At 40.9% G+C, this 26653-nt stretch overlaps 1 protein-coding gene across 3 annotated transcripts in view; it reads right to left on the bottom strand.

Annotated features, from left to right (window-relative positions):
• The window catches only part of grik2 (glutamate receptor, ionotropic, kainate 2), a 336418-nt gene that overhangs the window by 70445 nt on the left and 239320 nt on the right, over positions 1-26653 (bottom strand). For all 3 annotated transcript variants that reach the window (XM_085290496.1, XM_085290498.1, XM_085290497.1), the window contains exons 12-14: positions 19858-20081; positions 9721-9839; positions 1588-1805 (exon numbers count right to left, since the gene is read on the bottom strand). In XM_085290496.1, coding sequence (XP_085146622.1) covers positions 1588-1805; positions 9721-9839; positions 19858-20081 — 561 coding nt within the window. The remainder of the gene's footprint in view (positions 1-1587; positions 1806-9720; positions 9840-19857; positions 20082-26653) is intronic.

The following is a 26653-nucleotide window of genomic DNA, read 5'->3' as shown; positions in this document are numbered from 1 at the left end:
CCGCTACTAGACCCCACATAATGACGTGAAGAAATATTTTTAAAAATGATTATTCAAAAAATTATTTAATATGAAAGCAACAGGCAGAGTGTTACAGGCATAGCCCTAAAGCATGTAGCCTGATGGGCAGCTCAGGGGTTGGGAAGCGCATCTGTAACTGGAAGGTCGTCGGTTCGATCACCGGGCTCTCTGTCCTGGTCGTTGTGTTCTTGGGCAAGACACTTTACCCTACCGCCTACTGGTGTTGGCCAGAGGGCCCGATGGCGCGATATGGCAGCCTCACTTCTGTCAGTCTGCCCCAGGGCAGCTGTGGCTACAACTGTAGCTGCCTCCACCAGTGTGTGAATGTGAGAGTGAATGAATAGTGGCATTGTAAAGCACTTTGGGTGCCTTGAAAAGCGCTATATAAATCCAATCCATTATTATTACTGTGTTCGTGTTTTCCTCTGAAACAATAAGCTCCGTTGGAGCCTTTCAACGCCTCTCTCTGTCTCTCGCTAGCAAAGTGACCCAGACAACAAAGTAAAGCTAGTTTTCAGCTACGAGCCCGACACGAACCCGACGTATTAGCCAGAGGTCCCTTTACTACGGTTCGGAGCCTCGGACCTGTTTTATATATGCGTGGAATAGTTTTCTATACGAGATCACTGCAAAAAGTGCAGCCTTACCTAATGTCCACCTACTGTCACTCATTTATATTAAGATTTAAACATCTAGTTGGTGTTGGTATGGAGAGTAACCTTCAGTAATAGTGATAAATCACACAGCAATAGTACATTCATGTAGTTGTAAAAAGCTTGATAATATATTAAGTAATCCAAAGTATTCAAATACGCTACTGTCATTGAGTAATGTAATGGAATACGTTACAAAATACATTTTGGGGCATGTAATCTGTAATGGAATACATTTTAAAAGTAACCTTCCCAACAATGATTATTACCACCGTCCCCTTTAGATGGATGTATGAACTAGTTTGATATCACTTGTCATAGTGATACCAAACTAGTTCATACAACCAAGAAAGGCTTAGTTTTCTGTGTAAGCCTTCTAACATGTGCATCATTTTTTTATATTAACTCAAGAGATAATCTTTTCCTAAATCTTACCCAGTAGTTTTGAGGTTTAAATTGGGGGGGGGGGCTGTAACTCAGAAGGTAGAGCAGGTCCTCAACAAATAAGAAGGTTGGTGGTTTGATTCCTGGCTGCTCCATCTGCATGCCAAATATCCTTGGACAAGATAATAGCTCCAAGTTGCTCTCCAATGCATCCACTGGAGTACGAGTGTGTGAATGTTAGATACAAAGCACTTTTACACAGAGATAAAGTTTGTATTTATGGGTGAATTAGGCATGTTGTAAACAGTGCTTTGAGTGCTCTGGGAGAAGAAAAGCGTAGAAATCCAGAAAAGTGCTATATGAGAATCAGTCCATGTAAACGTACGTTATTTCTTTACTTCCTGTATAATTACGTTTAGGACCCCAGCAAAACGTCAGATGTGTTTGTACTACTGCCAACACAACATTTTCCCCATATGTAATCTTTCATGAGAAAACTCTGGATTGATAATGTGAAAGTGTAACTAACCTTGAAGAAGGTCATGGATGCGCCGTCTTCTACAACTCCATATTCTATCTTTGTCTGCTTGGCCAGATCATCAGCAGAGTCGATAGGCGACTCCATCCTCTCCACAGTTAGGAAGGCTGCTAAGTTTGCCGTGTAGGAGGAGATAATGATGAGTGTGAAAAACCACCAGATTCCTCCTACAATTCTGGTGGAGAGGGCTTTCGGCATGAGCTCAGATCCTGAATGGAAGGAGCAGAGGAGCAGGTGAGGCTGAATACAAGATTAGGTTTGTGAGTGGGCAACACCCAGACTGGGCCAGGTCTCTGCATCTGCTGCCTGGATCACACACTCAGACACAAACACAAAGATTGGACAGAGTGGGCAGCCACATGGTTGAATATTTCCCTTATGTGTTCTCTTTAACTTTGGAACTAACCTAGTTAAAACAATCAAATTAATAAATTCTTAATTGCAGTAGTAGTAGTAATTAATGCCTTAGACAAACCAAAAGTCTTTACTCATGCTACCCATCTCTGACAGAGCATTGCTATAACAGGATTTCATAAAATTGGATTGGACCACAAGATGTGTCAAAGAGGTGAATATTCCAAATGTTCCAAAACAGTACAAATAATGAATAATAAAATGTTATTTTGGCTCTTAAATGTCAACAATTTACTGATTCCTTATTTTTTTAAGCTATTTAAAAACATTCTGAATACATTCTGTCTTATATACTGACGGAGTTGCAGAGGATAACACTGTTAACTCATAGAAGACCTGAAGGTGGTGGCTGGAGAAAGGGAGAAGCAGCATTTCCCGAGTGAAAGGTGATGATAGGCCAACGATGGATTCATACGATACGATAAGTCTCATGTTATCACATGGTTGCAACATCTCCCTCTGTATCGTCTTGATGCATGCTCAATCATCCAGATAAGTAAATCCACAGAAGTTGATTCTGGTCATCTGGACGTAGTGTTGTCATCGGGAGAAACGTTTCATCTCACTGAAAACGCTACATCCAGATGAACAGAATCAGCTTTTGGGGATCTCCCTCTGTATAATCTGTAAATCTCTGAACTTCTGTACTGATATGTCATTAAAAAAATACATGCATACAATTGTACACCTGTCTTTTTGACCTGGCTGCAGTGACAGTGGCACAACACACAAAGGTTACAAAAATACAACGTGCATGAAGTGACAACAAAAAGGTGGAAAACGGTAGCAAATGCAACGTCATTTTTGGCTCACGCTGCCGTGTAAAAGGGCTGTGCAGTGAACATAAAAATGGCTGCTGCTCCCATGACATGCACAGTGCTACAAAATGGATAGATGCAACACTGTGGTGCAATATTTTAACAAAAGGTTCAAGAAGGTTCTTGATAAGGTACAAAGACTTGTGCCCTGTGAAGAGTGCAATGGCAGTACCGTAAACGAATAAAGGTAAAAAAGGTCCAAAAAAGTATTTTGATTTCAGAGTGTGCATGTAACAGAGATTTACAGACACTGAATGCTCTCTTAATTCATCGACCTTTCAGATTTGCAACTAATTACCAAAGTGAAATTACATGTCAGCTTTTCCAAAAGATAAACTCTGCATAAAAACTATGCCTTCAGGGAACTGCTGTTGTGATTTGGTGCAATATATATGCAATATATATAAAACTGAACTGAATAAAAATCTCAGTAGATTTATTGTGATTCCACTGATTGTGGCCATTTCTACAAAGTATAGCTGATGCTCAGCTTATCTGCTGTAAAGTTTGCACTGACTCGACCCTAGTACGTTTCTGGTTTATTTTCTTTCTTCTTCTTCTCCTAAGCCACTTCTGCACTTCTGACACTATAACACACTTTATACACCACTTAAAGTAATTCTCCAAAAGTTGATTCTGTTCATCTGCATGTAGCGCTTTCTGGGAGAAACGTTTCGTCACTGATCCAGGTGACGTCTTCAGTCTCATCTGACTGCAGGTCTCAATCTTATAAACAATACATTTGCATAATGACTGAAACCAGCCCACTGAAGGAACAATGGGCTGGGAGGTCAGTTCCTTAATCTTAATTATGCAAATTCTCATGAACATTGATCAACAGCCACTGATCAATGACCACTGATCAATGGCCATGAGTACCATTCACAGAGAGTTGGGGAATGGCTGCAATCACAGCATTGTAAGATGGCCGGTTTGAGGGCGGAGTCAATGTAAGATGGTGACAGATGTACCCTTAGGCCCCTCCTCCATTCAGAGATGGTCTTTCCCTTTTCACGTAAATGGCCTCCTTGACTCCGCCCTCAAACCGGCCATCTTACAATGCTGTGATTGCAGCCATTCCCCAACTCTCTGTGAATGGTACTCATGGCCATTGATCAGTGGTCAATGATCAGTGGCTGTTGATCAATGTTCATGAGAATTTGCATAATTAAGATTAAGGAACTGACCTCCCAGCCCATTGTTCCTTCAGTGGGCTGGTTTCAGTCATTATGTAAATGTACTGTTTATAATATTGGGGAAACCTGCAGTCAGCTGAGACTGAAGACGTCACCTGGATGAGAGACAAAACGTTTCTCCCACAAAACACTACGTCCAGATGAACAGAATCAACTTTTGGAGAATTACTTTCCTGGATGATTGAACATGCATCAAGACACTTAAAGTAATGCTAGGGTCTTTTTTTCATTAAGTATTATCCAGAATGTATGCAGAGGATGAATGTATACGTGGGGGTAGAGTGGGAGTGAGGGAGGTTTGTTGCCCATATGAGAAAGGTGGGTCTGAGTTATAGCAGGACTATTTTATTTAAATGGCTTAAGCAAATCTGGGATTTTCCGCATTCACTCAGAGAGAAAGCTCTTAGAGTCAGAGAGAACTCTGTGTGCCACTCCCTCTGTGAGATCCTTGATCCTAATACTAACTTCTCATCAAGCTGTCTTTCTTTCTCATAGTCCCTGAGTGAGCTGTCTAGTAGGGAGGGAGTATGCAGTGAAAGACATGGCAGCCAGCTGCAGCTTAAACCTGGTTTTATGGATTTTGCAATGGAGTGTGCACAAGGTGGTTCATGCCTACCAACGTTCTTTCATAGTCCAGTGCCTTCACAACTAATGACATTGCATGGAAACATACATTCTCTCAAAATATGTAGTGGTATGATGTAACACAAAGCTAGAAAAAGTATTTGGACATAAGGAGAGAGACAGGATTGTATTGGTTAAATGCTTAATTATCACATCCGATCGTGGCTCAAGAGTTGGCAGGTCATCTTGTAATCGGAAGGTTGCCTGTTCGCGCCCCAGCTCTGACAGTCTCGGTCGTTGAGTCCTTTCTGCAAGACGCTTCACCCGTTGCCTACTGGTGGTGGCGCCAGTGTCCGGCAGCCTCGCCTCTGTCAGTGCGCCCCAGGGCAGCTGTGGCTACAGTGTAGCTGCCATCACCAGTGTGGGAATGTGTGTGTGTGAATGGGTGGATGACTGAATGTAATGTAAAGCGCTTTGGCGTCCATAGGGACTAAGTAAAGCGCTATACAAATACAGGCCATTTACCATTTTACATTATCAGGAGGGGTTTTTTTTTATCTTTAACGAGAGTGTTAGTTGGACACTTTCATGTGCACTCACTGGTTTGGTAGAATTTAAAACCACTACTGTCTGTAACGTGCAGGAAATATGTTAATACACATTTTTATGGAGTTAATAAATAATGTGATAAATCCTCCCTATCTATTAGAAGGAGCGACAATAGCGGGAATACAAGAAATATAAAACAAATATGTTCTGAATAAAGAAATGTAATTCCTGCGAAAATACAGTAATTGTAAAATGTTCCTAAAATATTGTTATATTGGCATTAAATCTTTAGTTAAAGGTTAAAATGGTATGAAAAGTGATTTGTGATTTGAAAGCAGTATATTATTAGGTATATTCAACCATGGCAATAAAGTCGCCCAGTAGGGCCAACAGCCACCCATTTTGTCCATTTTTAAAACCACAACTCAACATGAATGAGAACAAACACACATTCATCAGTGCTGGTAACAATACAATGTTTGTTCTGTGTGGGACCCATGACCAGCAATCAGATGCAGGTATTACCAGGTTTGGACTTTTTATACTTTTGCACCAGAACAGAAAACAGTGGGCGACCTTCAGAGAGGCGAGCGTAGACCAAACAGAGCCTGGTTGGGGCTGACTGTCATGTACCCAAGGTAACGTCATGACCAAACAGCACGTCCCACAGTTTTCTGGGGGGTTAGGCAAGCCGCCCGGCAGGGGAGCCTCTCCACAGTGCAGACCAGCATACTGTTATGTAGCTACTGTGTGTTTGTCGAGACTAGTCCCACAGTCTTCTGGCTCCACATCTTCTCAACATGATGTCTCTCCATCATCTATTCTGCTGACTTTTTAGTGAACACTAAACTACAATTCAAGCTACAATGCATGACATTTACTGAACTCTTTTTCAGATGCTACAAACATATGCTGAATGCTTATCAGATGTTTTCATTTGCTTTGTTGGGGTAAAGATATGAAAAAATCTATAATTTTATTTACTTATTCAAAGTAACTGGAATACTTATGGATCTGTGTTACAAGCTAATCTGGAGATATTAGTAAGCATGGTCTATAAGTAAGTCAGAGCATCCCACTAGCTAAGAGAAACATATGCTATATAAATGCCAAGCCATTACATTCTGGAGTGGCTGAGTAATGCAGAGTTTTGCATTGTCCATGTTCTGAGACCTGTATAGTTCATCTGAAAAGTATTCACAGTGCTTCACCTGATCCATATTAGTTTCATGTTAAATTTTCCAAAGTTGATTAAATTAATTATTCACCTCAGAATTCTAATCACAAAACTCCTTGATGACAAAGTGAAACAAAGTTTTCTTGAAAACAAAAATGTAACATGTATAAAACTTTTCACACCTTTTGCGTGACACTGAACATTGGGCTCAGCTGCATTCTGTTTCCAGTGATCATCTGTCGGATGTTTCTACAACTATGTACGTCAGAGCACAAAGTGAGCCATGAAGTCCAAGGAACTGCCTGTAGACCTCTCAGACACGGTTACTTAGAGGCACAGATCTAGGGAAGCGTATAGAACGATTACTGCAGCATGACTGTCCCAATGAGCAGAGTGGCCTCCATTATCTGTAAATGGAATAAGTTCCTAGAGCTGTCCATCTGGACAATCTGAGTGATTAAGGTGACCAAGAATGTGATGGTCATTGTGACAGAGCTCCAGCGTTGCTCTGTGGAAAGATGAGGACCTTCCAGAAGGACAAACATTTCTGCAGCTCTACACAATCACACCTGTATGCCAGAGCTGCCAAGCCTCAGTAAAATAGTTTTCTCACCTTTTTATAATTTCACAAGAGTTATACGCAACCATTTTTTCACTTTGTGATTAGGGGTGTAAAAAATAATTCTGAGGTGAAAAATAAGTGTAATCCATTAGTTTAGATTAGTTAGAGGAATAAAGCTGCAACAGGTGTGTAACAAGTAAATGTTGTGACTACTTTCTGGCCCCTCGAGCTGACTGATGTTGTGATTTGGTGCTGGATAAAAAAATGCACTGTAATTTTCCTGTTCAGTTTTCATCATGTGAGCTAAAGTACTTCGATGGGTATTGTGATTTATATTATTCTCTCTATTTTAGTTCACCCTGCTGAAGTTTCACTGGGAAGGCCTTGAAAAAGTCTGATGGAGCCTGTTGCAGCACAATAACGACTTCCTAGTCTGTTGGTTGTGCAGATAAATGCTCTCTCTATACTGTGTGTGTTATATAATCAAGAAAAAGTTCAAATTGATTACTGTTACTATAGTCAGAAGTTTCATTCTTTTAGTTCTGTGAGTACAACAACCGAACTTGGCCACTATCATCTGTGGTGTTTTTGGAGCCAGACGTGAACTGCTACTTAACCTGATTGGAAAACATTATCTCTCTTTGAGGCCTAATGTATACATAATTTGCAGGAAGACCAAAGCACACTGATGAGATGGGAAATAGTTTAAGCCATAATGACTTGCGAAAAACATTGTACTGATTTTAGTATTTCATGAAAGTGAACACTTTGTAAATGTGAGTTAGCACCAACCCTTAATGGTATAGCACTCTGAGCCACTCCGCTACTGGATTCACTTTTCTGACGCAGTAGCTACATCTAACTTTTATATACAGTCCAGTGTGGCAGCGTGGAACCACCTGCACAGCTAGATGCCATTAAACAAAGCTTGCAGCTACTTCCCTGTGTGCTCCATTCCAGTGTTTTGTTGCAAGTCATACATACAGTATATACCATGCTTTCAAGGCTTTGCACGCAAATGTTTATGATATGACATACAGCATATCTCTTATTGTGTTATTAAATATATAAGATATTGGTCGCAAAAAAAAAAGTGTATACCAAGTTGGTAGCACTTTCTATTACAGCTCAGTAATAATGCAGTAATAGTAGAGTAACAATGGGAAACAAGAGCGTAACAATGTAGTATTTTCTAAGTTATTAGTATGCAACTACCGAAGTAATAACCACTTAATATCCAAGTAATATCATTTTTGCAACAGTGGTTACAGCTGAGTACTGTTACGCTTAAATATATGTAATTGGATAACAAATCTGGGGTTAATAATGTGGAACTACAGCTCGCTAATAAAGTGATAATAGTAGGGTAATAATGCAGAAACAAGAACGTAATAATGTGGTAATTTTATTACATTCAGTTACCTGCAGTAGTTTCTGTGAAATAAGAAAGAAACAGAGCTGCAAAATACAAAACTGTCCGTTGTTATTTAATAATAAATTAATAACTAATATAACATCAAATCCCAATAATATATTAATAACCTATTAAGACAAACTTGAAAAGTGAGTGAGTATTACCTGGAAACACCTGTGGTAGGTTGTGTGTAATAAGCATAAATAGAACAGCCGGCAAAGAGCTGGCTGCCAGTAGGTGGCAGACTGCTGCTGTCGGACTGCAAGGTAAATAAAACCCTTTTTTAATTCCTTAACTTATATTTAGGACCATGTCTGTTGTACTTATTTCATCACATGCTGTCAACTTACACCACGAACAAAGCAGCTAACAGCAGGTTAGTAGCTAACGTTAGCTTACCAGATAATACTTAGAGTAGTTCTAAAAACTAAGATTGCATAAAAGTAAGATCGTCATGAAATAAGCTCACCGTTATTATTGCAAATATGGATAGAGAACTAGATGTGGTTAGTTATACTTTCAAATATATATATATATATATGTGTGTGTGTGTGTGTGTGTGTGTGTGTGTGTGTGTGTGTATAACACTCCAGTTTTCATCGGTTAAGGTGAGGGGGTTGGAGGTGTGGTGTACTCAGAATACAGCTATTTACCACCAGTAAATTTTGTAGTGGTTTATTTCTGATTATAAACATAATGGTGCACTGTTTCAATAGGACAGTCTGTATCTGTGAAATTGTTGCTCAAAGAACTGCCAATTACATCACACTTGTTTTAACATTGTTGTTCTTTTAAAACTTAAACTTTAAGTTTGTTTTAAAAGTTTTTTTTTACCTGCTTATTAATATGCTATTAAATAGAAACAAGCAGTTTCTGTTTCCTGCTTGTTACACAAAAACTACCACAGGTAACTGAATTGTAATAACTTAGAAATTGCCACAGTATTGCGGTCTTGTTTCCCCGTTGTTACTCTACTGTTACCATGTTATTACTGATCTGTGATAGAAAGTGCTATCATAAAGTGTTTCTATTTCCATTTCTGTTAATTTTCTCAATCTAAGGGTGCTGATTAGTTGAGAAGATTTGGCAGAAGGAAAAAAACAAACACAGAAAAGTTTACATTATCACAGAAAGTCATACATCTGATCCATCTCACATGTTTTGGGTGGGGATACCTACCTGTTGTGATGGCTGCTAATAGGTCAGGAATGTGAGGAGGGAGAAGGAAAGCATGCAGGAGCACCACTGTCATATGCTAATCACATTGCTCAAAGTCTTCTCAAACCATCCTGCTGGACTACACGTAAAGCATCTAGCTACATGCACAGAGGCCCCCATGCATGGTCATGGGCCTGGTCAAAGAGCAAGGTTGACCCCCAGCAAAAAAGTGGGACTTGTGCTAGAAAAAGGGGGGAGGCAGAGGCGTCTACCTTGCTGCATGAGAGCTCCAACTCCGAACCAGAAACTATTAAGCAGGGTGAAATTGTTTTCCACTACATCCGAGTCAGGGTTGCAAGGGTGGGGGTTATACCACTCGTAGGGACTAAACCTGTGACAATTAACAGAGAACATACACACACACACACATATTTTTACTGCAGCTGCATAAAGACACAAGAGTATACACTGAAAGAGACCAAGAATGGTCTTCCTACCTGGGGAGACAAAGGAAAGAACACAAAGGTTAGTTAATGTTCAGAGACACTTCCCAAATCAATAAGCATTGCTATGCCAGCATGCTTGAGATCATGTTGCTGTTAATTTGATTCCTTAATGAAAAGCTCAGTTATCAAGATGCAGCCTAAAAATTCTCATCTGAATTCCCTTTGTGTGTTTTTCGATTTTATTACCATAGAATGGTTGGGGAGTGGGTTTGAGCAGCACTGATAATCCAAAGTGCCTCGTCATGTGGATGTGCTCATATCAAAGGCAGTTCCCGCTGTAATTTAATCGATGGGTTCTGAAAATAACTCCATCGCCAGCCGAGAAAAGAACTAATAATCCTTATAATCTTGAAGGAGCATTAATATTCAGCAGATCAAATGGTTCATTCCCATCATGCCCACGCCAGCCCTGGTGATCCCTCTCATTCAAAGCACTCTTCAAGCAAAGACAGTTCTCGTTTATTCATGTTAAATAAAAGTGACATTAGATTAGTAAAGGTTGATTGGTCTACGGTTAAGCGTCCTGACCTGATTTGGTTTGTGTTGAAGTAAAAGGGGGAACCAGCCCTCTATCTCGACTCAGCCCGACACACAGTCATTTGAACAATTAAATGGAAAAGCATAATGTAGGTTTTGTTCCGTGCAAGACGTTTTACTTTTCAAAAAACTCTGGAGTGGATGCTACTGATTCTAATGACATCTAATAATGATCAATAAAGTAGATAAAACTTCTGCAGTGTGTCACGGTTGTAATCCATTATCCTCTGGGGTAAATACAAGACTGTTATGAAGACGTGTTGCTTTATTGATAAAATGACAGCATTTTATCAGCATTAGTTAATAATGCAGAGTTAATAACAACATTGGTGGAGGTGTGACTAAGAGTGTGAATTGTTGTCTGTGTCTATGTGTTAGTCCAGGGTGCACCCTGCCTCTCATCCTGTGGTAGCTGGGATAGGCTTCAGCCCCCCTGCAACCATGACAAGGATACGCTGACGAGACTGGCTGGATGACAGCATTATAACCGTACACTGACACTGACCAATCTCTGTTGCTATTATATTATGGTTAGTGGCAGTGTTCCTTTTCAATCCTATAACACTTAGAAGGGATATTGTGTATTGGATTTCATATGTGTGTTGTGTATGGATCTGTGAATGTGCCCCTGATTTTTGGTTTAAAACAATCCTCGGCATTAAAGCAGCTGTTCAGCTTATGATCCCCAGATTTGCCGGCTTGTAAAATTTCAATTCAAATTGAGTTCAGCTAAACTGCAACCTTGGAGGATGCAACAATGTGACCCAATCTCTTGTGCCTGTTTCTCAGTGAATTTGTTCCAGTCATGTTGCAAACAGCCAGGTACAGTTCACAATGAGCATGGTTAAGCAAAGTTGTCATTATTATGTGAATGACATGTTAGGCTGCTGCTACATAGCTTAACTTGTCCCTCACTATAGAGACGGTTTGCTGTCACTTCGATCTGATTATATTTTCCTAACATTATCTCAGGTCATCTATTCTTTGAGCAAGGGTAGCACAGAAGCATGAAGCAAAACAGGAGAGCTCATCAGTGGCACAGAAACAATGTTCTGCTTTCTGTAATCATCAGGCTCTTTCTGCAACAAATGCCAATGATAATGTATGATCATACTAATGTCAGGTGTTACTGAGAGTTCATCATTTATGTAAGTCGCCATGAAAATGAAAAGTATTTATGTGGGTTAAAAGTATTTGACCCATTATGTAACTCTCTTGTTATTGCCCTACAATCCTTAGTTTCAGTCTTACTGTTGTGTCTGTGTCATGAGGGATTTTTCCATGTGCTCTGGATTTGTCCTTAAACAGAGACACAAGGTAAGGTATTACTCATTCTAAATTGGCCGACAGCAAAGAAAAACTCTCGATACAGTGCTATGGAAAAATATGTGCCTCCTTTTCACACTTCCATGTTTCGTATCATTACAGAAATTTTAACATTAGCCAAAGATAATAAGAGTAAATACGAAATACACGTTTTAATAAATGATTTCATTTACTAAGAGAAAAAAAGCTATTCAAGTCTACCTGGCTCCATGTGATAAACGAATTGCCTCATAAATCTTGTAATTGGTTGTGCTTCCCTTGCCAGCAAGAACTGCAATCAAGCATTTGCGATAACTGGCAATGAGTCGTTCCCATCATTGCAGTCATTGTCCTGCTGCATAACTCAAGTGAGCTTGATTTTAAGGTCATTAAGTCATAGGCAAATTATGGCTAGTCATCCAGGTCCCTTCACATCTAACCTTCAGTATCATGTTCAGTTTAATGTTAGCTTCATGGCAGATGTAACATGATTCAACCCCTCCAAAAAGTTCCACTTTTGTCCTGTTTGTCCCAGAATATTTCTTCTAACAATTCTGAGAATCATTGAGATGTTTTGTTGCAAATCTGAGCCTTTGTCTTTTGCCTTGGAAATCACAGAAAATATACTTTAGAAACTAAACTCGCTAAATGTGTGTGTGTGTGTGTGTGTGTGTGTGTGTGTGTGTGTGTGTGTGTGTGTGTGTGTGTGTGCGTCCTTTACAATTTCCAAGATCCATCCTGTGGGTCAGATCGGAGTCTTTGCCCTTGCATTAGAGCACAGGTGTCGAACTCCAGGCCTCGAGGGCCGGTGTCCTGCAGGTTTTAGATGTGTCCTTGATCCAACACAGCTGATTTAAATGGCTAAATCACCTCCTCAACATGTCTTGAAGTTCTCCAGAGGCCTGGGAATGAACTAATCATCTGATTCAGATGTGATGACCCAGGGTGAGATCTAAAACCTGCAGGACACCGGCCCTCGAGGCCTGGAGTTCGACACCCCTGCCTTAGAGGGTACTTCACCACAAAAGGAACAATTATATACTAAGTGAGTCATCTGTATTTTGGGTTTCTAATTATTTTGTTAGTTTAACATTCTGTGCTGTTTGTTGGTTCACCTCACTTTATTTCATTTTCACAAATCAAGAATGAATCAGATACGAACACTTACAAAAGAAGGCTCGACTGCAAACCAGAATACTGAATGCTGTTGGTTACATGGTGGATGTTAAGAGTTTAAGACTGGTAAAATTCACTTTTCTTATTAGTCACTTTAATTTAAATCTAATATCCATATAGGACTGTGGGATGCTGAGGAGTGACTTTAATATGAGCACATATTACCATAAATGTTATCATGAAAAGACTAAAGTCAATTATGCTTTGATATGACAGGCAGAAATATTGTACTTTTGAAAATACAGACAAGAATTAGAAGTCAAATCATGAGTCATAGTTACAGAGTTTAGATGAGAGACATACTGCAAAATACGGACAGATTATGGACGCATGATTTTATGTCTCTGTTTGTAATTGTTCTGCGGAAACATTTTGGTCAGGATGCTGAGGATGTGGCAACTTTGTTCTCCAAAATGTAACAAATGGCTAACAGATGGGATTTGGAAGAGATGTACTATATGTTTTATCACCTGCACCAGAAGCAGTGGAAAGGCTTTTTCTGTCATTAAGACAAACATACAGGGGATAACGTACCGTTACACTGACACATGTAACAGGAGGAAACAGGGCAGGTGTCAGAACAACACAGTCATAGTTCAGCTGTGCATTCATGTAAATTAAGCCTACAGCTGGAAAAGAAAGCTGCTCTGCTTCTACCACTGTAATTTCAGTCCTATTACTGTCTGTTTGGCAGTGTAGCACTCATACTTCAGCCACTGGACCAACAGTGATACACAGAATAAAACACAAGCATACAACATTAAATATGTAATGTGCAGTGATGGGAATAACAGCGTTACAAGCAACGGCGTTACTTTTTTCAGTAACCAGTAATCTAACTAATTACTATTCCTATCGTTACAATGCCATTACTGTTACTAACAAGAAAATGCGGTCGCGTTACTATTGTTTCAACAAACAGATGGTTGAAGCTGTGTTCAGTTTACCGCATCGTATATCAGCTGCAGGAAGTAGCTGTAAGTAATCTGGGCGCTACAGCTTTAAGCAGCTGCGCTCCCGCGGACAGACGAACACTTTTTGGCACAACACCTGGAGCTAAGGGGGGAAAACAATGCCATGAGTGCTGCTGTTTGACTGAGGAAGAATAAAGTAGTCGTGGTCAGCCAATCACATGACCACTTGAAGACAAAGCAACAAGGTGCCAGTTTATAAACTGTGTTGATGGGCCAGTAAAACCAGAGTCATGATAAACAATTTATACGGCGTTTTTCCTCAATAGTTTCGTCACGTTTACTGTCTGAGGACAGCGCAGCGAGACCTCTCTGCTTATGAGCAAAAAATTAAAAAATAAATATATATATATATTTAAAAACAGCTGCTTTTCTGGTGGAAAAATGCACCACATCAACCAATCAAAAATGATGACATTTGGTTGTTTAGGAAGAGGGGGAAGATTTAGGAGTGATGGCAAGAGAGAGAGAGAGAGAGAGAGAGAGAGAGAGAGAGAGAGAGAGAGAGAGAGAGAGAGAGAGAGAGAGATTTGTGACGTTTAGCGTGTTTGCAGTGTGTAGTTAATGTGCTGTCTTGTGTAGTTAATGTGCTGTCTTGTGTAGTTAATGTGCTGTCTTGTGTAGTTAGTGTGTAGTGTTGTGGATAGTTCTGTGTCGTGTGTCAGAACAATGAGGCGACTGCTGTCTCCAGGTAGAAACAGGAGTGACACACCTGCTGCTGTCAGACCTGCAGGTATCAGGCTGTGATGTTTCCTTTATAGTGGACAGAACTATTTGCAGTGGTACAAATAACTTGTGGCATCTTATTGAAGAACAGCTGATTGTTCTGTAAACAGTTTGAAGTGGTTATAAAAAAAAGGGTAAAATATAAATGGCTGCAAGTAATTTTGTTGTAAAACTTGTGAATATGATTTTAAAATTGTAATTTATATTTACATTTAAAGTTATGAAATATGATTCAATAAACATGTTTGTGGCTGTTACAGTAAAAAATATAACTTTCTACTCTGATTTTGTGTTTTTTGTCTGATTTTAGATCAGTTGTGTTAATACAGTTTGTCAAAATGAAAACATGACTAAATTCAGACACGTGAGGTTGTGCTGAAAAGAATGAACCAAACAAGACAAAGGAAATGTAGGTGAAAGGTGAAATGTAGAGGAAACATCAGAAGTGGTCAAAAATGGCCGATTATACCCTGGACCCCAGGGTTAAACCTTTTGTTTAAGTAACGCAATAGTTACTTTTCAAGTAATTAAGTACTTTTAGAATCTTGTAACTCAGTTACTGTTTTGAAGAAGTAATTAGTAACTATAATTAATTACTTTTTCAAAGTAACTTGCCCAACACTGGTAATGTGTAGGCTCTCTCTTCCTCTCTCTCTCTCTCTCTCTCTCACTCTCTCTCACACACACACACACACACACACACACACACACACACACACACACACACACACACACACACAACTTGCTTTTTATATCTGAGTGAGGACATCCAGTTGACATGATGCTTTGCCTAGCTGCTTACCCTAACCATCAACATGAACCCTTAGTCTAAACTAATTATAACCTGACACTAAACCCAGATTTTGAGCCTCAGAGATGCCTCCAAACTTGTGGGGCCTGGAAGGAACTGTTGGTCCCCACAAGTATAAGTAACAGTCGGATCTTTGCTTTGATGTATAAGTGTGATAAGTGTGCACACATACACACACAAATATATATTCGCAATGAAACTCAGCTGTGGGTCTTGCTTGTAATATTTTGCCTGTTAAGACCCTGTGTTTTACAGTGTTGACTGAAATGTGTGTCATCTCATCATTTAACAGATAAATGTCCACGAGCACCAGTCGATTTACATTTCCAATCAAAATCCACAGCTAACGCAGAGAGTTGAATGAGCTACACAAAGGTGACATGTACATTTCTGTTTGTTTCAGTTTTTTTTATAGTACCAAATATAACTTTTATAGTACCAATTAAAAACATCAGTAAGGGCAATATTATGGATATAATTCCAATAGGTTTTTCCCTTTTCACTATTCCCTATTTGAATGAGTCTGTGAGCTACTTAGATCAACTGGATCTTTTTGGAAAGACACGTCTTCTCAAATCGTGTGGTAAGAATCTAAAGTAAATGACATTTACCTCATTTGTATGGTTACCCCCGTAGGAACTGAGTCAATAACAGCTTCCAGCACAAAACTCTGGCAAATCAAATGTGAAAAACTAACCGCTGAAAGGGGTGCAGCCAAAAAGTATCCTTACCTCATTTGAATTGTTGTAAAGACACAAATCACATTAAGAAATAATCTAAAACAAATAAAGGAAGCAAAACTCATGTAAATGACTATATACTACAGAAAGCAGAAAGTGGGTGAGAAGACATTCAAAATATTCACCAATCAACCACAACATTAAAACTACATGTATTGGGGATGCCATGAACTCAGGCACACCCCACAGTTGAACCCAACTAGGACGCTAGCAGATCAGCTGATCTCAGTGCCAGCCCTCTCTGGTTGCTCAGCTGACACAGTGTAGGTCCAACCCAGCTTCTCTTATTGTGCTGTATCTGACTAATGATATATCATATCTGTTGCTGTTTATGACTTCTCTGCTCTTTTCTTTACTGGGGTAGTGCATAAGGAAGGATGCAGCAGAGATGCACAGGGAGGGAGAGTTTTGCTTGGCAGCTTATCCAGCTTAACCTGGCCATGCTTCCCCCACGGGGTAGCATGGCCCAGCTAATATAACACACAATGTAGCCATTGTGTGTTATATTAGCTGGGTAAGGTTAGTTTTGTCAAGAGAAATGAATTTGTTTATTTATTCATTTTTGAATAAATGGATGGTGAACTTTAATTTACCTTTCACCAATTATGCTGTTGTGGCTGATCGATTACAATAAACTAACATAATAATTAATAGTGTTCAATAAACACATATTTTTTTAAATCACATAATTGGGACACATTCCCAAAATTTTCTGTTCACTCTACATATTATTTCTTGTCAATTTCCCATTTCACAAAGTTTTGTAAGACTCGAACGTCCTACAGTCTACAGCCAAACCATGCAGCTGTAGCCCAGCATGCAGTTGTGTACACAGGAGAAAAGACGGAATAAAGTGAGGGGGACATTTATACACTTACCAAGCACATGCTTACTGTAATAATAAATACAGATAGGTGCATATTCTGAGCCAACTTAGATGACAGTTGCTGCTTTATATTCTCTTGTGTGATCATAACGCCAGTAACATTGGAAAACACGTTTATTAACGGTAAAACTGTTGGGTCCTGGAACAAGGTGCAAGAAGGCTGGTGTGTCTCCCAAAAGTTTTACAGTTAACACAAACTTCCCTTTCTCTTTTTACTTCACCGGGCTCCAAATAGCAACCACGAGGACAATCAACCAGATCAAACTGGTGAACCTTCAAAGAGCACTGGCCAACTTCAGTCTTTGAAAGAATCTGTTTAGACAAATACACACTACATTTACATGTAAAGACACTGATGTGTATTTAGATAGAAATGTGTTAGTAGTCTCTTTAAACATTTCCCATGACTATTTCCTGTTGGCTTGAAATAAAATATCTCCCTCTGCTGGTACTACAGCTTACTGCAACCTAAGCATGCGTGTCCTTTTCATGCATAAGAGAGGCTGACGACCGCATGGTGCACCAGCATGTCTAATACACGCTTTGTGATATCGGGTTGGAACACAAATTTAATATATCATGACCAATCTTTCTTTAAATTTGAGCTACTGTCAGTTTATGTCATGCAAAAATAGAAGAATTTAAGTAATACATTACAAGGATTTGAAAACGATATGTCTGTGATCCCACTGTGTGTATTATTGTGTTAAGTAGTCCTAAATTATCTAAATTACCTGCTGCATAAGTATCATATGTCGCTTGTATCTCAGACATTATTACTTACTTACGTGTGTGTCTAAATTACAGCTACTAAATCAGGTAGAGCTGCACAGCATTGTTAAAGATAAACTTCCTTTAAAACACAAGTCAAAAAAATCAATTTTTAAGACATTCATCGAGTAGAGCACTAAGGAGAAGAGACCAAAGGACTGCAGCCTGCACTGGGTCCACATCAGGCTTTCACAGTACAGAACTGTATTTTATTTTAATTTTCAAGTGTTCAGTTATAAAAGATTATTTTACGAAAGAAATCCACAAATTAACAAATTATTCTGTATCATAAATGTGATTTCAGGATTTGTAACAATCCAAAAAGTTCTAAAACTGTTTGATAGTTCAGCAAGTTCAATAACAACACTGGAGGCCAACTTCAAGCCAGCTGCACAAGTCACCATCAAGGTCATATTTTGGAGATGCTCTGTCCCCACAGCTGTTCGGCATAGGCCTGAATCCCCGAAGTGAGATAATTTAGAAGAGTGGCTACGGATACCGACTACGGAATGGAACAATCTGAATATCATTTGGAGAAATGTAGTCGGATGGTAACTAAGAGAAGGAAAGTAGTCAGAACCGAGGGAACTGCACTACCAGAAGGTAACATTGCAGATATCAAGGACAGCTTCAAGTAACTAGGAATCCTACAGGCAAATGAGTTCCATGAAGAGGCTGCTAGGAAAGCCTGAGGAATCAGCTGAATGGGAAGAACAACATCTGGGCTATCAACCCCTACAGGCTGCCAGCTATCTGATATTCTCCTGGGATAATAAGATGGACAAAAGAGGAGATAGAAGCCACTGACACTAAGACAAGGAAGCTCCTTACCATGCACAGAGGGTTTCACCCCAAATTCAGTACCTCGGCACTGTACCCTAAGTGGAAAGAAGAAGGCCGAAACAAAGATCATCCATGAGCACAGAACAAGCACAAGATCAAGAAAGGCTTGGGTCTACCAAGTGTTGCACCAGGCAAGAGGCTGTGCAGAGATGCCCCTGATACAATCCAGCACATCTGTGGTGATACATGCAGCTGCACCGAGTGAGAGCACCATCAGGAAAAAGGAGCACAAGAAACTCCAGAAGTACCAAGGTCTGAGAAAAGAGCATCAGCAGATGTGGAGGGTGAAGGCAAAAGTGATTGGAGCAGTTGGTTCATTGACCCCCAAGCTGAGTGAGTGGCTCCAGCAGCTCCTCTGGATCTCAGGAACAACACCTAGGATCTCTGTCTGGTTAGAAAAGATTAAACTAGTTCTTGCTTTTTACATATTCAGCGATGGAGCAGAGGCAGCAGAGAAACTACAGATGAGCTTGTCATCAGATTCGACTGAAACTGTTATGGGTTGTAACTGGAAAATATGAGACAAAACTAGCTAAGAAATTGTCACATTTGAAGCAAGGTGAAGGAATTAAGAGAAAAGCAAATACTACATGATCTGCGAGACACTGGGGAGAGTGAGGGAAAGGTGGGAGAGGGCAGCAGCCTTCACATCTAGCTCGACACATCACACATATGCACATATATGAATGCACAATCTCTTTGCCACCCTCTCAGACACATGCACACAGGCTGATCAACGTACAGCTTTCCTTTCTGAAGTGGTTCTGTGTGTGTTTGAAACTTATGTACTGGCATCAGTGTGAGCAGATCCAGGCCACTTATAGACTAGCAGCCACATTAAATGACAGTGTGAGGGGAAACATTTTGTTACAAATGTCTAACAGTGGTACCCGTGTACCAGCATCGATATGATCCTTGCTGGTTAAACTGTATTAAACACGTTACACAGCAATGATGTCAAGTCCAAACTTTGACCACTGATTAGTGTGAGCACTCCTTCTAAGTGACTGCATGCTCTCCATTCTGTAATTACAGACATGATCTCGTTAGTGGGACAAGACTGAGCAGTTGTAGCTAACTGTGTGTGTGACTGTGTGTGAAGCTACAATCATTTGAATCACTTTAGTAACATGTTACCTGGCTATGACAAACAGCACACAACTGACACCCAAGTAAGCCAGCAGAATATACATCCAGATATCAGGCGAGAGGGGGTTGAGGAAGGAGAAGACCCCAGGGTTGGTCCCGTTGGGCTTGCGGTACAGTATACTTATACCCAGCGTCATGAAGGGCTTGGAGAAGTCGATAACCTTCTCGCGCACATATGTGATGGTGAGCGGAGCCACTGCAAGATCAGCTTTCTGTCAATAGGAAACATAAAAGGAAAGAGGAATAGGCTATAAGTTATGGGTACGGGAGGAACGTAGAGGCAATCAAATTAAGCAAACAGGGTCTTTACACACTACAGAGTCTGTCTTGAGGCACTTAGCTAGAAATTTAAAACCCTCTTTATCTTTCCACCCATCAAGAACACCTCCATAATTAAATTCACTTTTTGCTTTCTGGAAACTAAATCAAAACATTCAGTTATTTCCTCTGTCTGCTTCCTCCTGTGTCAGTGTAGACAAAATAAAGACGCTGCGGATGTGAGGACACTTGGTTAAGATGCTGCAACATGTTAGCTTATAAAAATATCATTATTGATTTATTTTTTTAATCAAAATATTAATGCTTGTTTCCAAAGTTTACATATATTACATTGTTTGGAAACCATTCTTAGACAGCAAATGTGCTACAGAAATAGGAAAATCACACCACTACATCTTAGGTGAAAGCTATGTTGGTGTTGACAGTTCATAAATCTCAGGCTGCATTGTGACTCTAAATTCTAAACATCCACAGCAAGGTCAAGTAGCTCATTCCTCAAAGATATATCCTTTTTGTATTATGAAGGTTGCCACTTAAGGATAAATAGACTGAGCTCACTGCTGATAGATGGAAGTCTATGATAACATGCATCTGTGAATCCAATCACACTATTTAAAAACAACAACAAACAAAATCAAACAAAACAGCAAAACCGGAGGCTCTGTTATGTTCTAGAGAATATTTTGGTCCCATGGTTTCTGTGTACCTGAAGTTTCACTGCAAATCAATCAAAAACTGCTCACTATTAAACATTAGTGAGATATCAGTAAATACTGAAATAATCACGTATTAAGTGAAAAATGAACAAAAGATCCTCTCGAGGGGCAACTTTAAGACGACAAGGAATGGTTTTACAATTGGAGGATGCTGATATTGTTTCCCTCGTCGTCTTTTCTGTGCTTTTGACTCGGCTGGCTGACTCAAATGAGGTAACCTCCACTTTCTGTGCATTTTGGTGGGTTCTTTCACATTTTGAGGGAAGCCAACTGAGTTTAATAACAGATGAAGTGACATGTTGATGCTCTCATTTTCAGCATCTACATGGATGTTCAAATGACACAATAATTATTTTGTAATAATTATTGAGCCAAGCACTACATCAGATAAATTCTGAAAAATCTGAATCTCTTAGTAAGGGCCAGGTAACAACAAATAAAAACACACTGAGGTTAATTATGGAGTTCCACAGGGTTCAGTGCTAGGACCAATTCTGTTTACATTATACATGCTTCCCTTAGGCAGCATCATTAGAAGACATAGCATACATTTACACTGCTATGCAGATGACACCCAGCTCTATCTGTCCATGAAGCCAGATAACACACACCAACTAGTTAAACTGCAGGAATGTCTTAAAGACATAAATAGAATAGAATAGAATAGAATAGAATGCCTTTATTGTCACTATACAGTTGTACAATGAGATACAGAGCATCTCCTACTCAGTGTAAACATGCTGGGGGGGGGGGGGTACAGTTCTGCAGCGCTATGTACATATGGACAGTATTAACATAGGGAAAAACACACACACACACATATATATATATATATATATATATATATATATATATATATATATATATATATATATATATATATATATATATGCACATTATATAACGTATGACGCCTTTTGTATGGCCTGCTTTAACAACGTGCTAACCTTATTTACAATCAATATTGTATGGATGTAATAATGTGCAGGGTGCAAGATGCTAGCAGGCAAGGCATACATGGAACGCCATAACCAAGTGGCCGGCATAGTGTACAGGAACATCTGTGCCGAGTATAACCTGGAAGTCCCGAGGTCAAAATGGGAGATGCCCCCAAGGGTGGTGGAGAATGACCGAGCTAAGATCCTGTGGGACTTCCAGATACAGACGGACAAAATGGTGGTGGCTAACCAACCGGACATAGTGGTGGTAGACAAACAGAAGAAGACGGCCGTAGTGATCGATGTAGCGGTTCCGAATGACAGCAATATCAGGAAGAAGGAACACGAGAAGCTGGAGAAATACCAAGGGCTCAGAGAAGAGCTCGAGAGGATGTGGAGGGTGAAGGTAACGGTGGTCCCCGTGGTAATCGGAGCACTAGGTGCGGTGACTCCCAAGCTAGGCGAGTGGCTCCAGCAGATCCCGGGAATAACATCGGAGATCTCTGTCCAGAAGAGCGCAGTCCTGGGAACAGCTAAGATACTGCGCAGGACCCTCAAGCTCCCAGGCCTCTGGTAGAGGACCCGAGCTTGAAGGATAAACCGCCCGCAGGGGCGTGCTGGGTGTTTGTGGTTATAAAATGTACAATATACAAGACGTAAGTAATATGTAATAAATAGTGTTGTGTATGTACAGTTGAGTTATTGCACATGGAATTGGTATTGCACAGTGGTGGCCCATAGAGGAAGTGGGAAGTGGGGGGCTGTGTTATCGGTGCATGTGTGAGTTCAGGGTGGTTATCGCTTTGGGGAAGAAACTGTTTTTGAGTCTGTGGGTTTTTGTGCTGATGCACCTGTGGCGCTTCCCTGAGGGAAGCAGGCTGAACTTGGCCAGGGTGGGAGCTGTCCTTGATGATGTTTGCTGCTCTGCTGAGGCAGCGGGAGGAATAAATGTCCATCAGGGACGGGAGAGGGCAGCCGATGATCTTTTGTGCTGTCTTGACCACACTCTGAAGCCTCACTCTATCTGCTTTGGTGCAGCTGCCGTACCATACCGTGATGCAGTAGGTTAGCAGGCTCTCAATGGACGAGCGGTAGAAGGTCAACAGCAGGTTGGAGTTCAGCTTGTACTTCCTGAGGACTCTCAGGAAGTGCAGCTGCTGTTGGTTCTTCTTGATGACCGCTGAGATGTTTCCTGTCCCGGAGATGTCAGCAGAGATGAGGACACCAAGGAACCGGAAAGTGTGGACCCTCTCCACACACTCCCCGTTGATGTAGAGGGGGGCCAAGTCAAATCAAATCAAATCAAATCAAATCACTTTTATTGTCACATCACATGTGCAGGTACATTGGTACAGCACATGTGAGTGAAATTCTTGTGTGCGAGCTTCACAAGCAACAGAGTTGTGCAAAATACAATAATGTAAACAAGCAAAATACAAGAATGGCTACATCTGAAACCAGTGTTGGGGAGTAACGGAATACATGTACCGCCGTTACGTATTTAAAATACAAAATATGAGTAACTGTATTCCGTTACAGTTACCGTTTAAAAAGGTGGTATTCAGAATACAGTTACTTTGTTAAAATAAATGGATTACACTGCGGTACTTTCCTGTTTCATATTGTCGTGGGTCAGGACTGTTTGGGTTTTGTTGGACAGCTACGTTCTGTTGTTCCAGGCGGCAGCGTTACGGTTGCCATGGTTACAGGGTGACGCTCTCTCTCTCTCTCTGCGACTGTGTGTTTCCTGGGTGAGAGAGCGCCTTTCGTTGTTGTTGTTGTGCTAAGCTAACAGGCAGAATGCTACAAGCATAGCTCTAAAGAATGTAGCATCATGGGCAGTGTAGTCCGTGCTGCAGGGAGAATGGACTGCCATACACGTTATGGATCTGTGAGCGAGAGGAGGGAGAAAAGGGGGAGTGGAAAGGTACGAGTTGTCATCGAGGAAAAACGGGAGCTGGAAGCATCTAAATATAATAATAACCACTTCAGCCAAGAAGAGTGCCTGACGAGCCCAGTTGTAAGTAAGCTATTAAGACTCGACTGTACACCGTGTTCGTGTTTTCCTCTGAAACAATAAGCTCCGTTGGAGCAGCCTTTCAACGCCTCTCTCTGTCAATAAAAGTTGACCCACACAACAAAGTAAAGCTATTTTTCGGCTACGAGCCGACAGGGACCCCGCCGTATTAGTCAGAGGTCCCTTTACTACAGTTCGGAGTCGCGGACCTTCAGTAATAGTAATAAATCACATAGCAATAGTACATTCATGTTGTTGTAAAAATCATGATAATATATTAAGTAATCCAAAGTATTCAGAATACGTTACTGTCTTTGAGTAACGTAACGGAATACGTTACAGAATACATTTTGGGGCATGTATTCTGTATTCTGTAACAGAATACATTTTAAAAGTAACCTTCCCAACACTGTCTGAAACTAATAAATATATGTACAATATATAATAGTATATGCATTTCTGGATGTGTATACTAAATATTTTCTACGTGTGTGTGTGTGTGTGTGTGTGTGTGTGTGTGTGTGTGTGTGTACACATATTTTACAAATTAAATAGAGTAAACAATAAATAAAATATATAAAATATACAGAGTTGAGACATGTGCAAAACAGTGGCATTACTGTACAGTATGGAGTGCATAATGTTAAAGTTCCAGTAGTGGAGGTGAGGTGTCTATGACGTGTTCAGCAGTCTGATGGCCTGGTGGAAAAAGCTGTCTCTCAGTCTGCTGGTACGGGACCGGATGCTGCAGAACCTCTTTCCTGATGGAAGCAGTCTGAACAGTTTATGCTGGGGTGACTGGAGTCCTTGATGATCCTCCCCGGTTTCCTCAGGCACCGCTTCCTGTAGATGTCTTGGAGGGAGGGAAGCTCACCTCCAATTATCCGTTCAGAGCACCGCACTACTCGCTGGAGAGCTTTGCAGTTGTAGGCGGTGCTGTTGCCATACCAGGTGGTGATGCATCCAGTGAGGATGCTCTCAATGGCACAGTGATAGAAGGTCCTGAGGATGCGGGGCTCATGCCGAATCTTTTCAGTCTCCTGAGAAAGAAGAGGCGCTGCTGCGCCTTCTTCACTGTTTTGTTTGTGTGTACTGACCACGTAAGATCCTCAGCCAGATGTACACCAAGGAACCGGAAGCTGCTCACTCTCTCCACAGCAGCGCCGTTGATGGTGACGGGGGGGTGTACTTCTCTGCACCTCCGCAAACTTCACAATGATGTTGGAGCTGTTAGTGGCCGTGCAGTCGTAGGTGTAGAGTGAGTACAGGAGAGGGCTCAGTACACACCCCTGTGGAGCACCAGTGTTCAGTGTGATGGGGGATGAGGTGATGCTGCCCAGTCTGACCACTTGGCGTCTGTCAGACAGGAAGCTAAGGATCCAGCTGCAGAGGGAGCTGCTCAGTCCTAGATCCTGCAGTTTCCTGTCCAGCTTCGAGGGAACGATGGTATTGAATGCTGAGCTGTAATCTACAAACAGCATTCTCACATACGTGTCTCTCTTCTCCAGGTGTGACAGGGCAGTGTGTAGTGTCAGGGCTATGGCATCATCAGTGGACCTGTTGTGGCGGTATGCGAACTGTAGAGGGTCCAGTGAGTCGGGTAGTGCAGAGCAGATGAAGTCCCTGACCAGCTTCTCGAAGCATTTGCTTACGATGGGGGTCAGGGCTACAGGTCGCCAGTGCTGTGTCTCCTCAAGTCAACAATGAGCTCTTTGGTTTTCTTAGTATTCAGTGCCAGGTTGTTTTCTGAACACCAGGCTGCCAGCTTCAGGACTTCCTCTCTGTAGTCTGCCTCGTCTCCCTTTGAGATGAGTCCGACTACCGTGGTGTCATCAGCAAACTTGATGATGAGATTGTTGTTGTGGGTCGAACTGCAGTCGTGGGTGTAGAAAGAATACAGGAGGGGGCTCAGCACACAGGGAGCCGGTGCTCAGTGTGCGAGTGGAGGAGAGATGAGGGCCGAGCCTTACAGTCTGGGGCCGGTTTGTGAGGAAATCCTTTATCCAGGCAGGAAATCCTTTATCCAGTCCTGGATGGCCGCTAACTTTCTGCTTCTTAATTCAGATCAAACTGAGGTTATTGTACTCGGCCCTGAAAAGCCTAGAAATATGGTATCTAACTAGATTCTTACTCTGGATGGCATTACCTTGGCCTCCAGTAACACTGTGAGGAACCTTGGAGTCATTTTTGACCAGGACATGTCCTTCAATGCACATATTAAACAAATATGTAAGACTGCGTTCTTCCATTTGCGCAACATCTCTAAAGTTAGAAATATCCTGTCTCAGAGTGACGCTGAAAAACTAGTTCATGCATTTATTACTTCCAGGCTGGACGACTGTAATTCATTATTATCAGGAAGTCCAAAAAACTCACTGAAAAGCCTTCAGTTGTTTTCCTATTACTATTTCCTAATAAGATTAAGTTTTCTCTAGAAATACCACAAGTTTTCTACTTATTTCTAAATATAAAACTTTAGAACATCAAATCAGTAGTTTGTCTCAATTCATTTGACTGGACTTTTCTACTTTGTTCAGCTCAATTTAGCACGTCATCCTCAAGTAAGCTTCTCTCTCAGCGTACACTTCCTGGTCTTTTGAGACCCTGTCTACTGCAGTCACTTTCTGTCTAACTCAAGCTTGCACAAGACTCACAACTTGCAGAGAAATGGGCCCTTTGACCATGAAAATATCTGTCACGACAATCTCGCACTGCACTGATCAAGAAGAGAAGCAGAACAGAGGAGAGAGGAGAGCTGTGAATAAGTTAAAGGAGCCTCGACCCCTTATGGGTGCTGCTTCTAATGAGGTCAGATATTGACTATTGGGCAAGCA

The sequence above is a fragment of the Mchenga conophoros genome, linkage group LG11 (genome assembly GCF_057382185.1).
Source record: "Mchenga conophoros isolate Kocher_MC1m ecotype Shallow Benthic linkage group LG11, M_conophoros_male_GT1.1, whole genome shotgun sequence".
NCBI classification, from domain to species: Eukaryota; Metazoa; Chordata; class Actinopteri; order Cichliformes; family Cichlidae; genus Mchenga; species Mchenga conophoros.
This window is presented reverse-complemented; position numbering and strand designations above follow the sequence as displayed.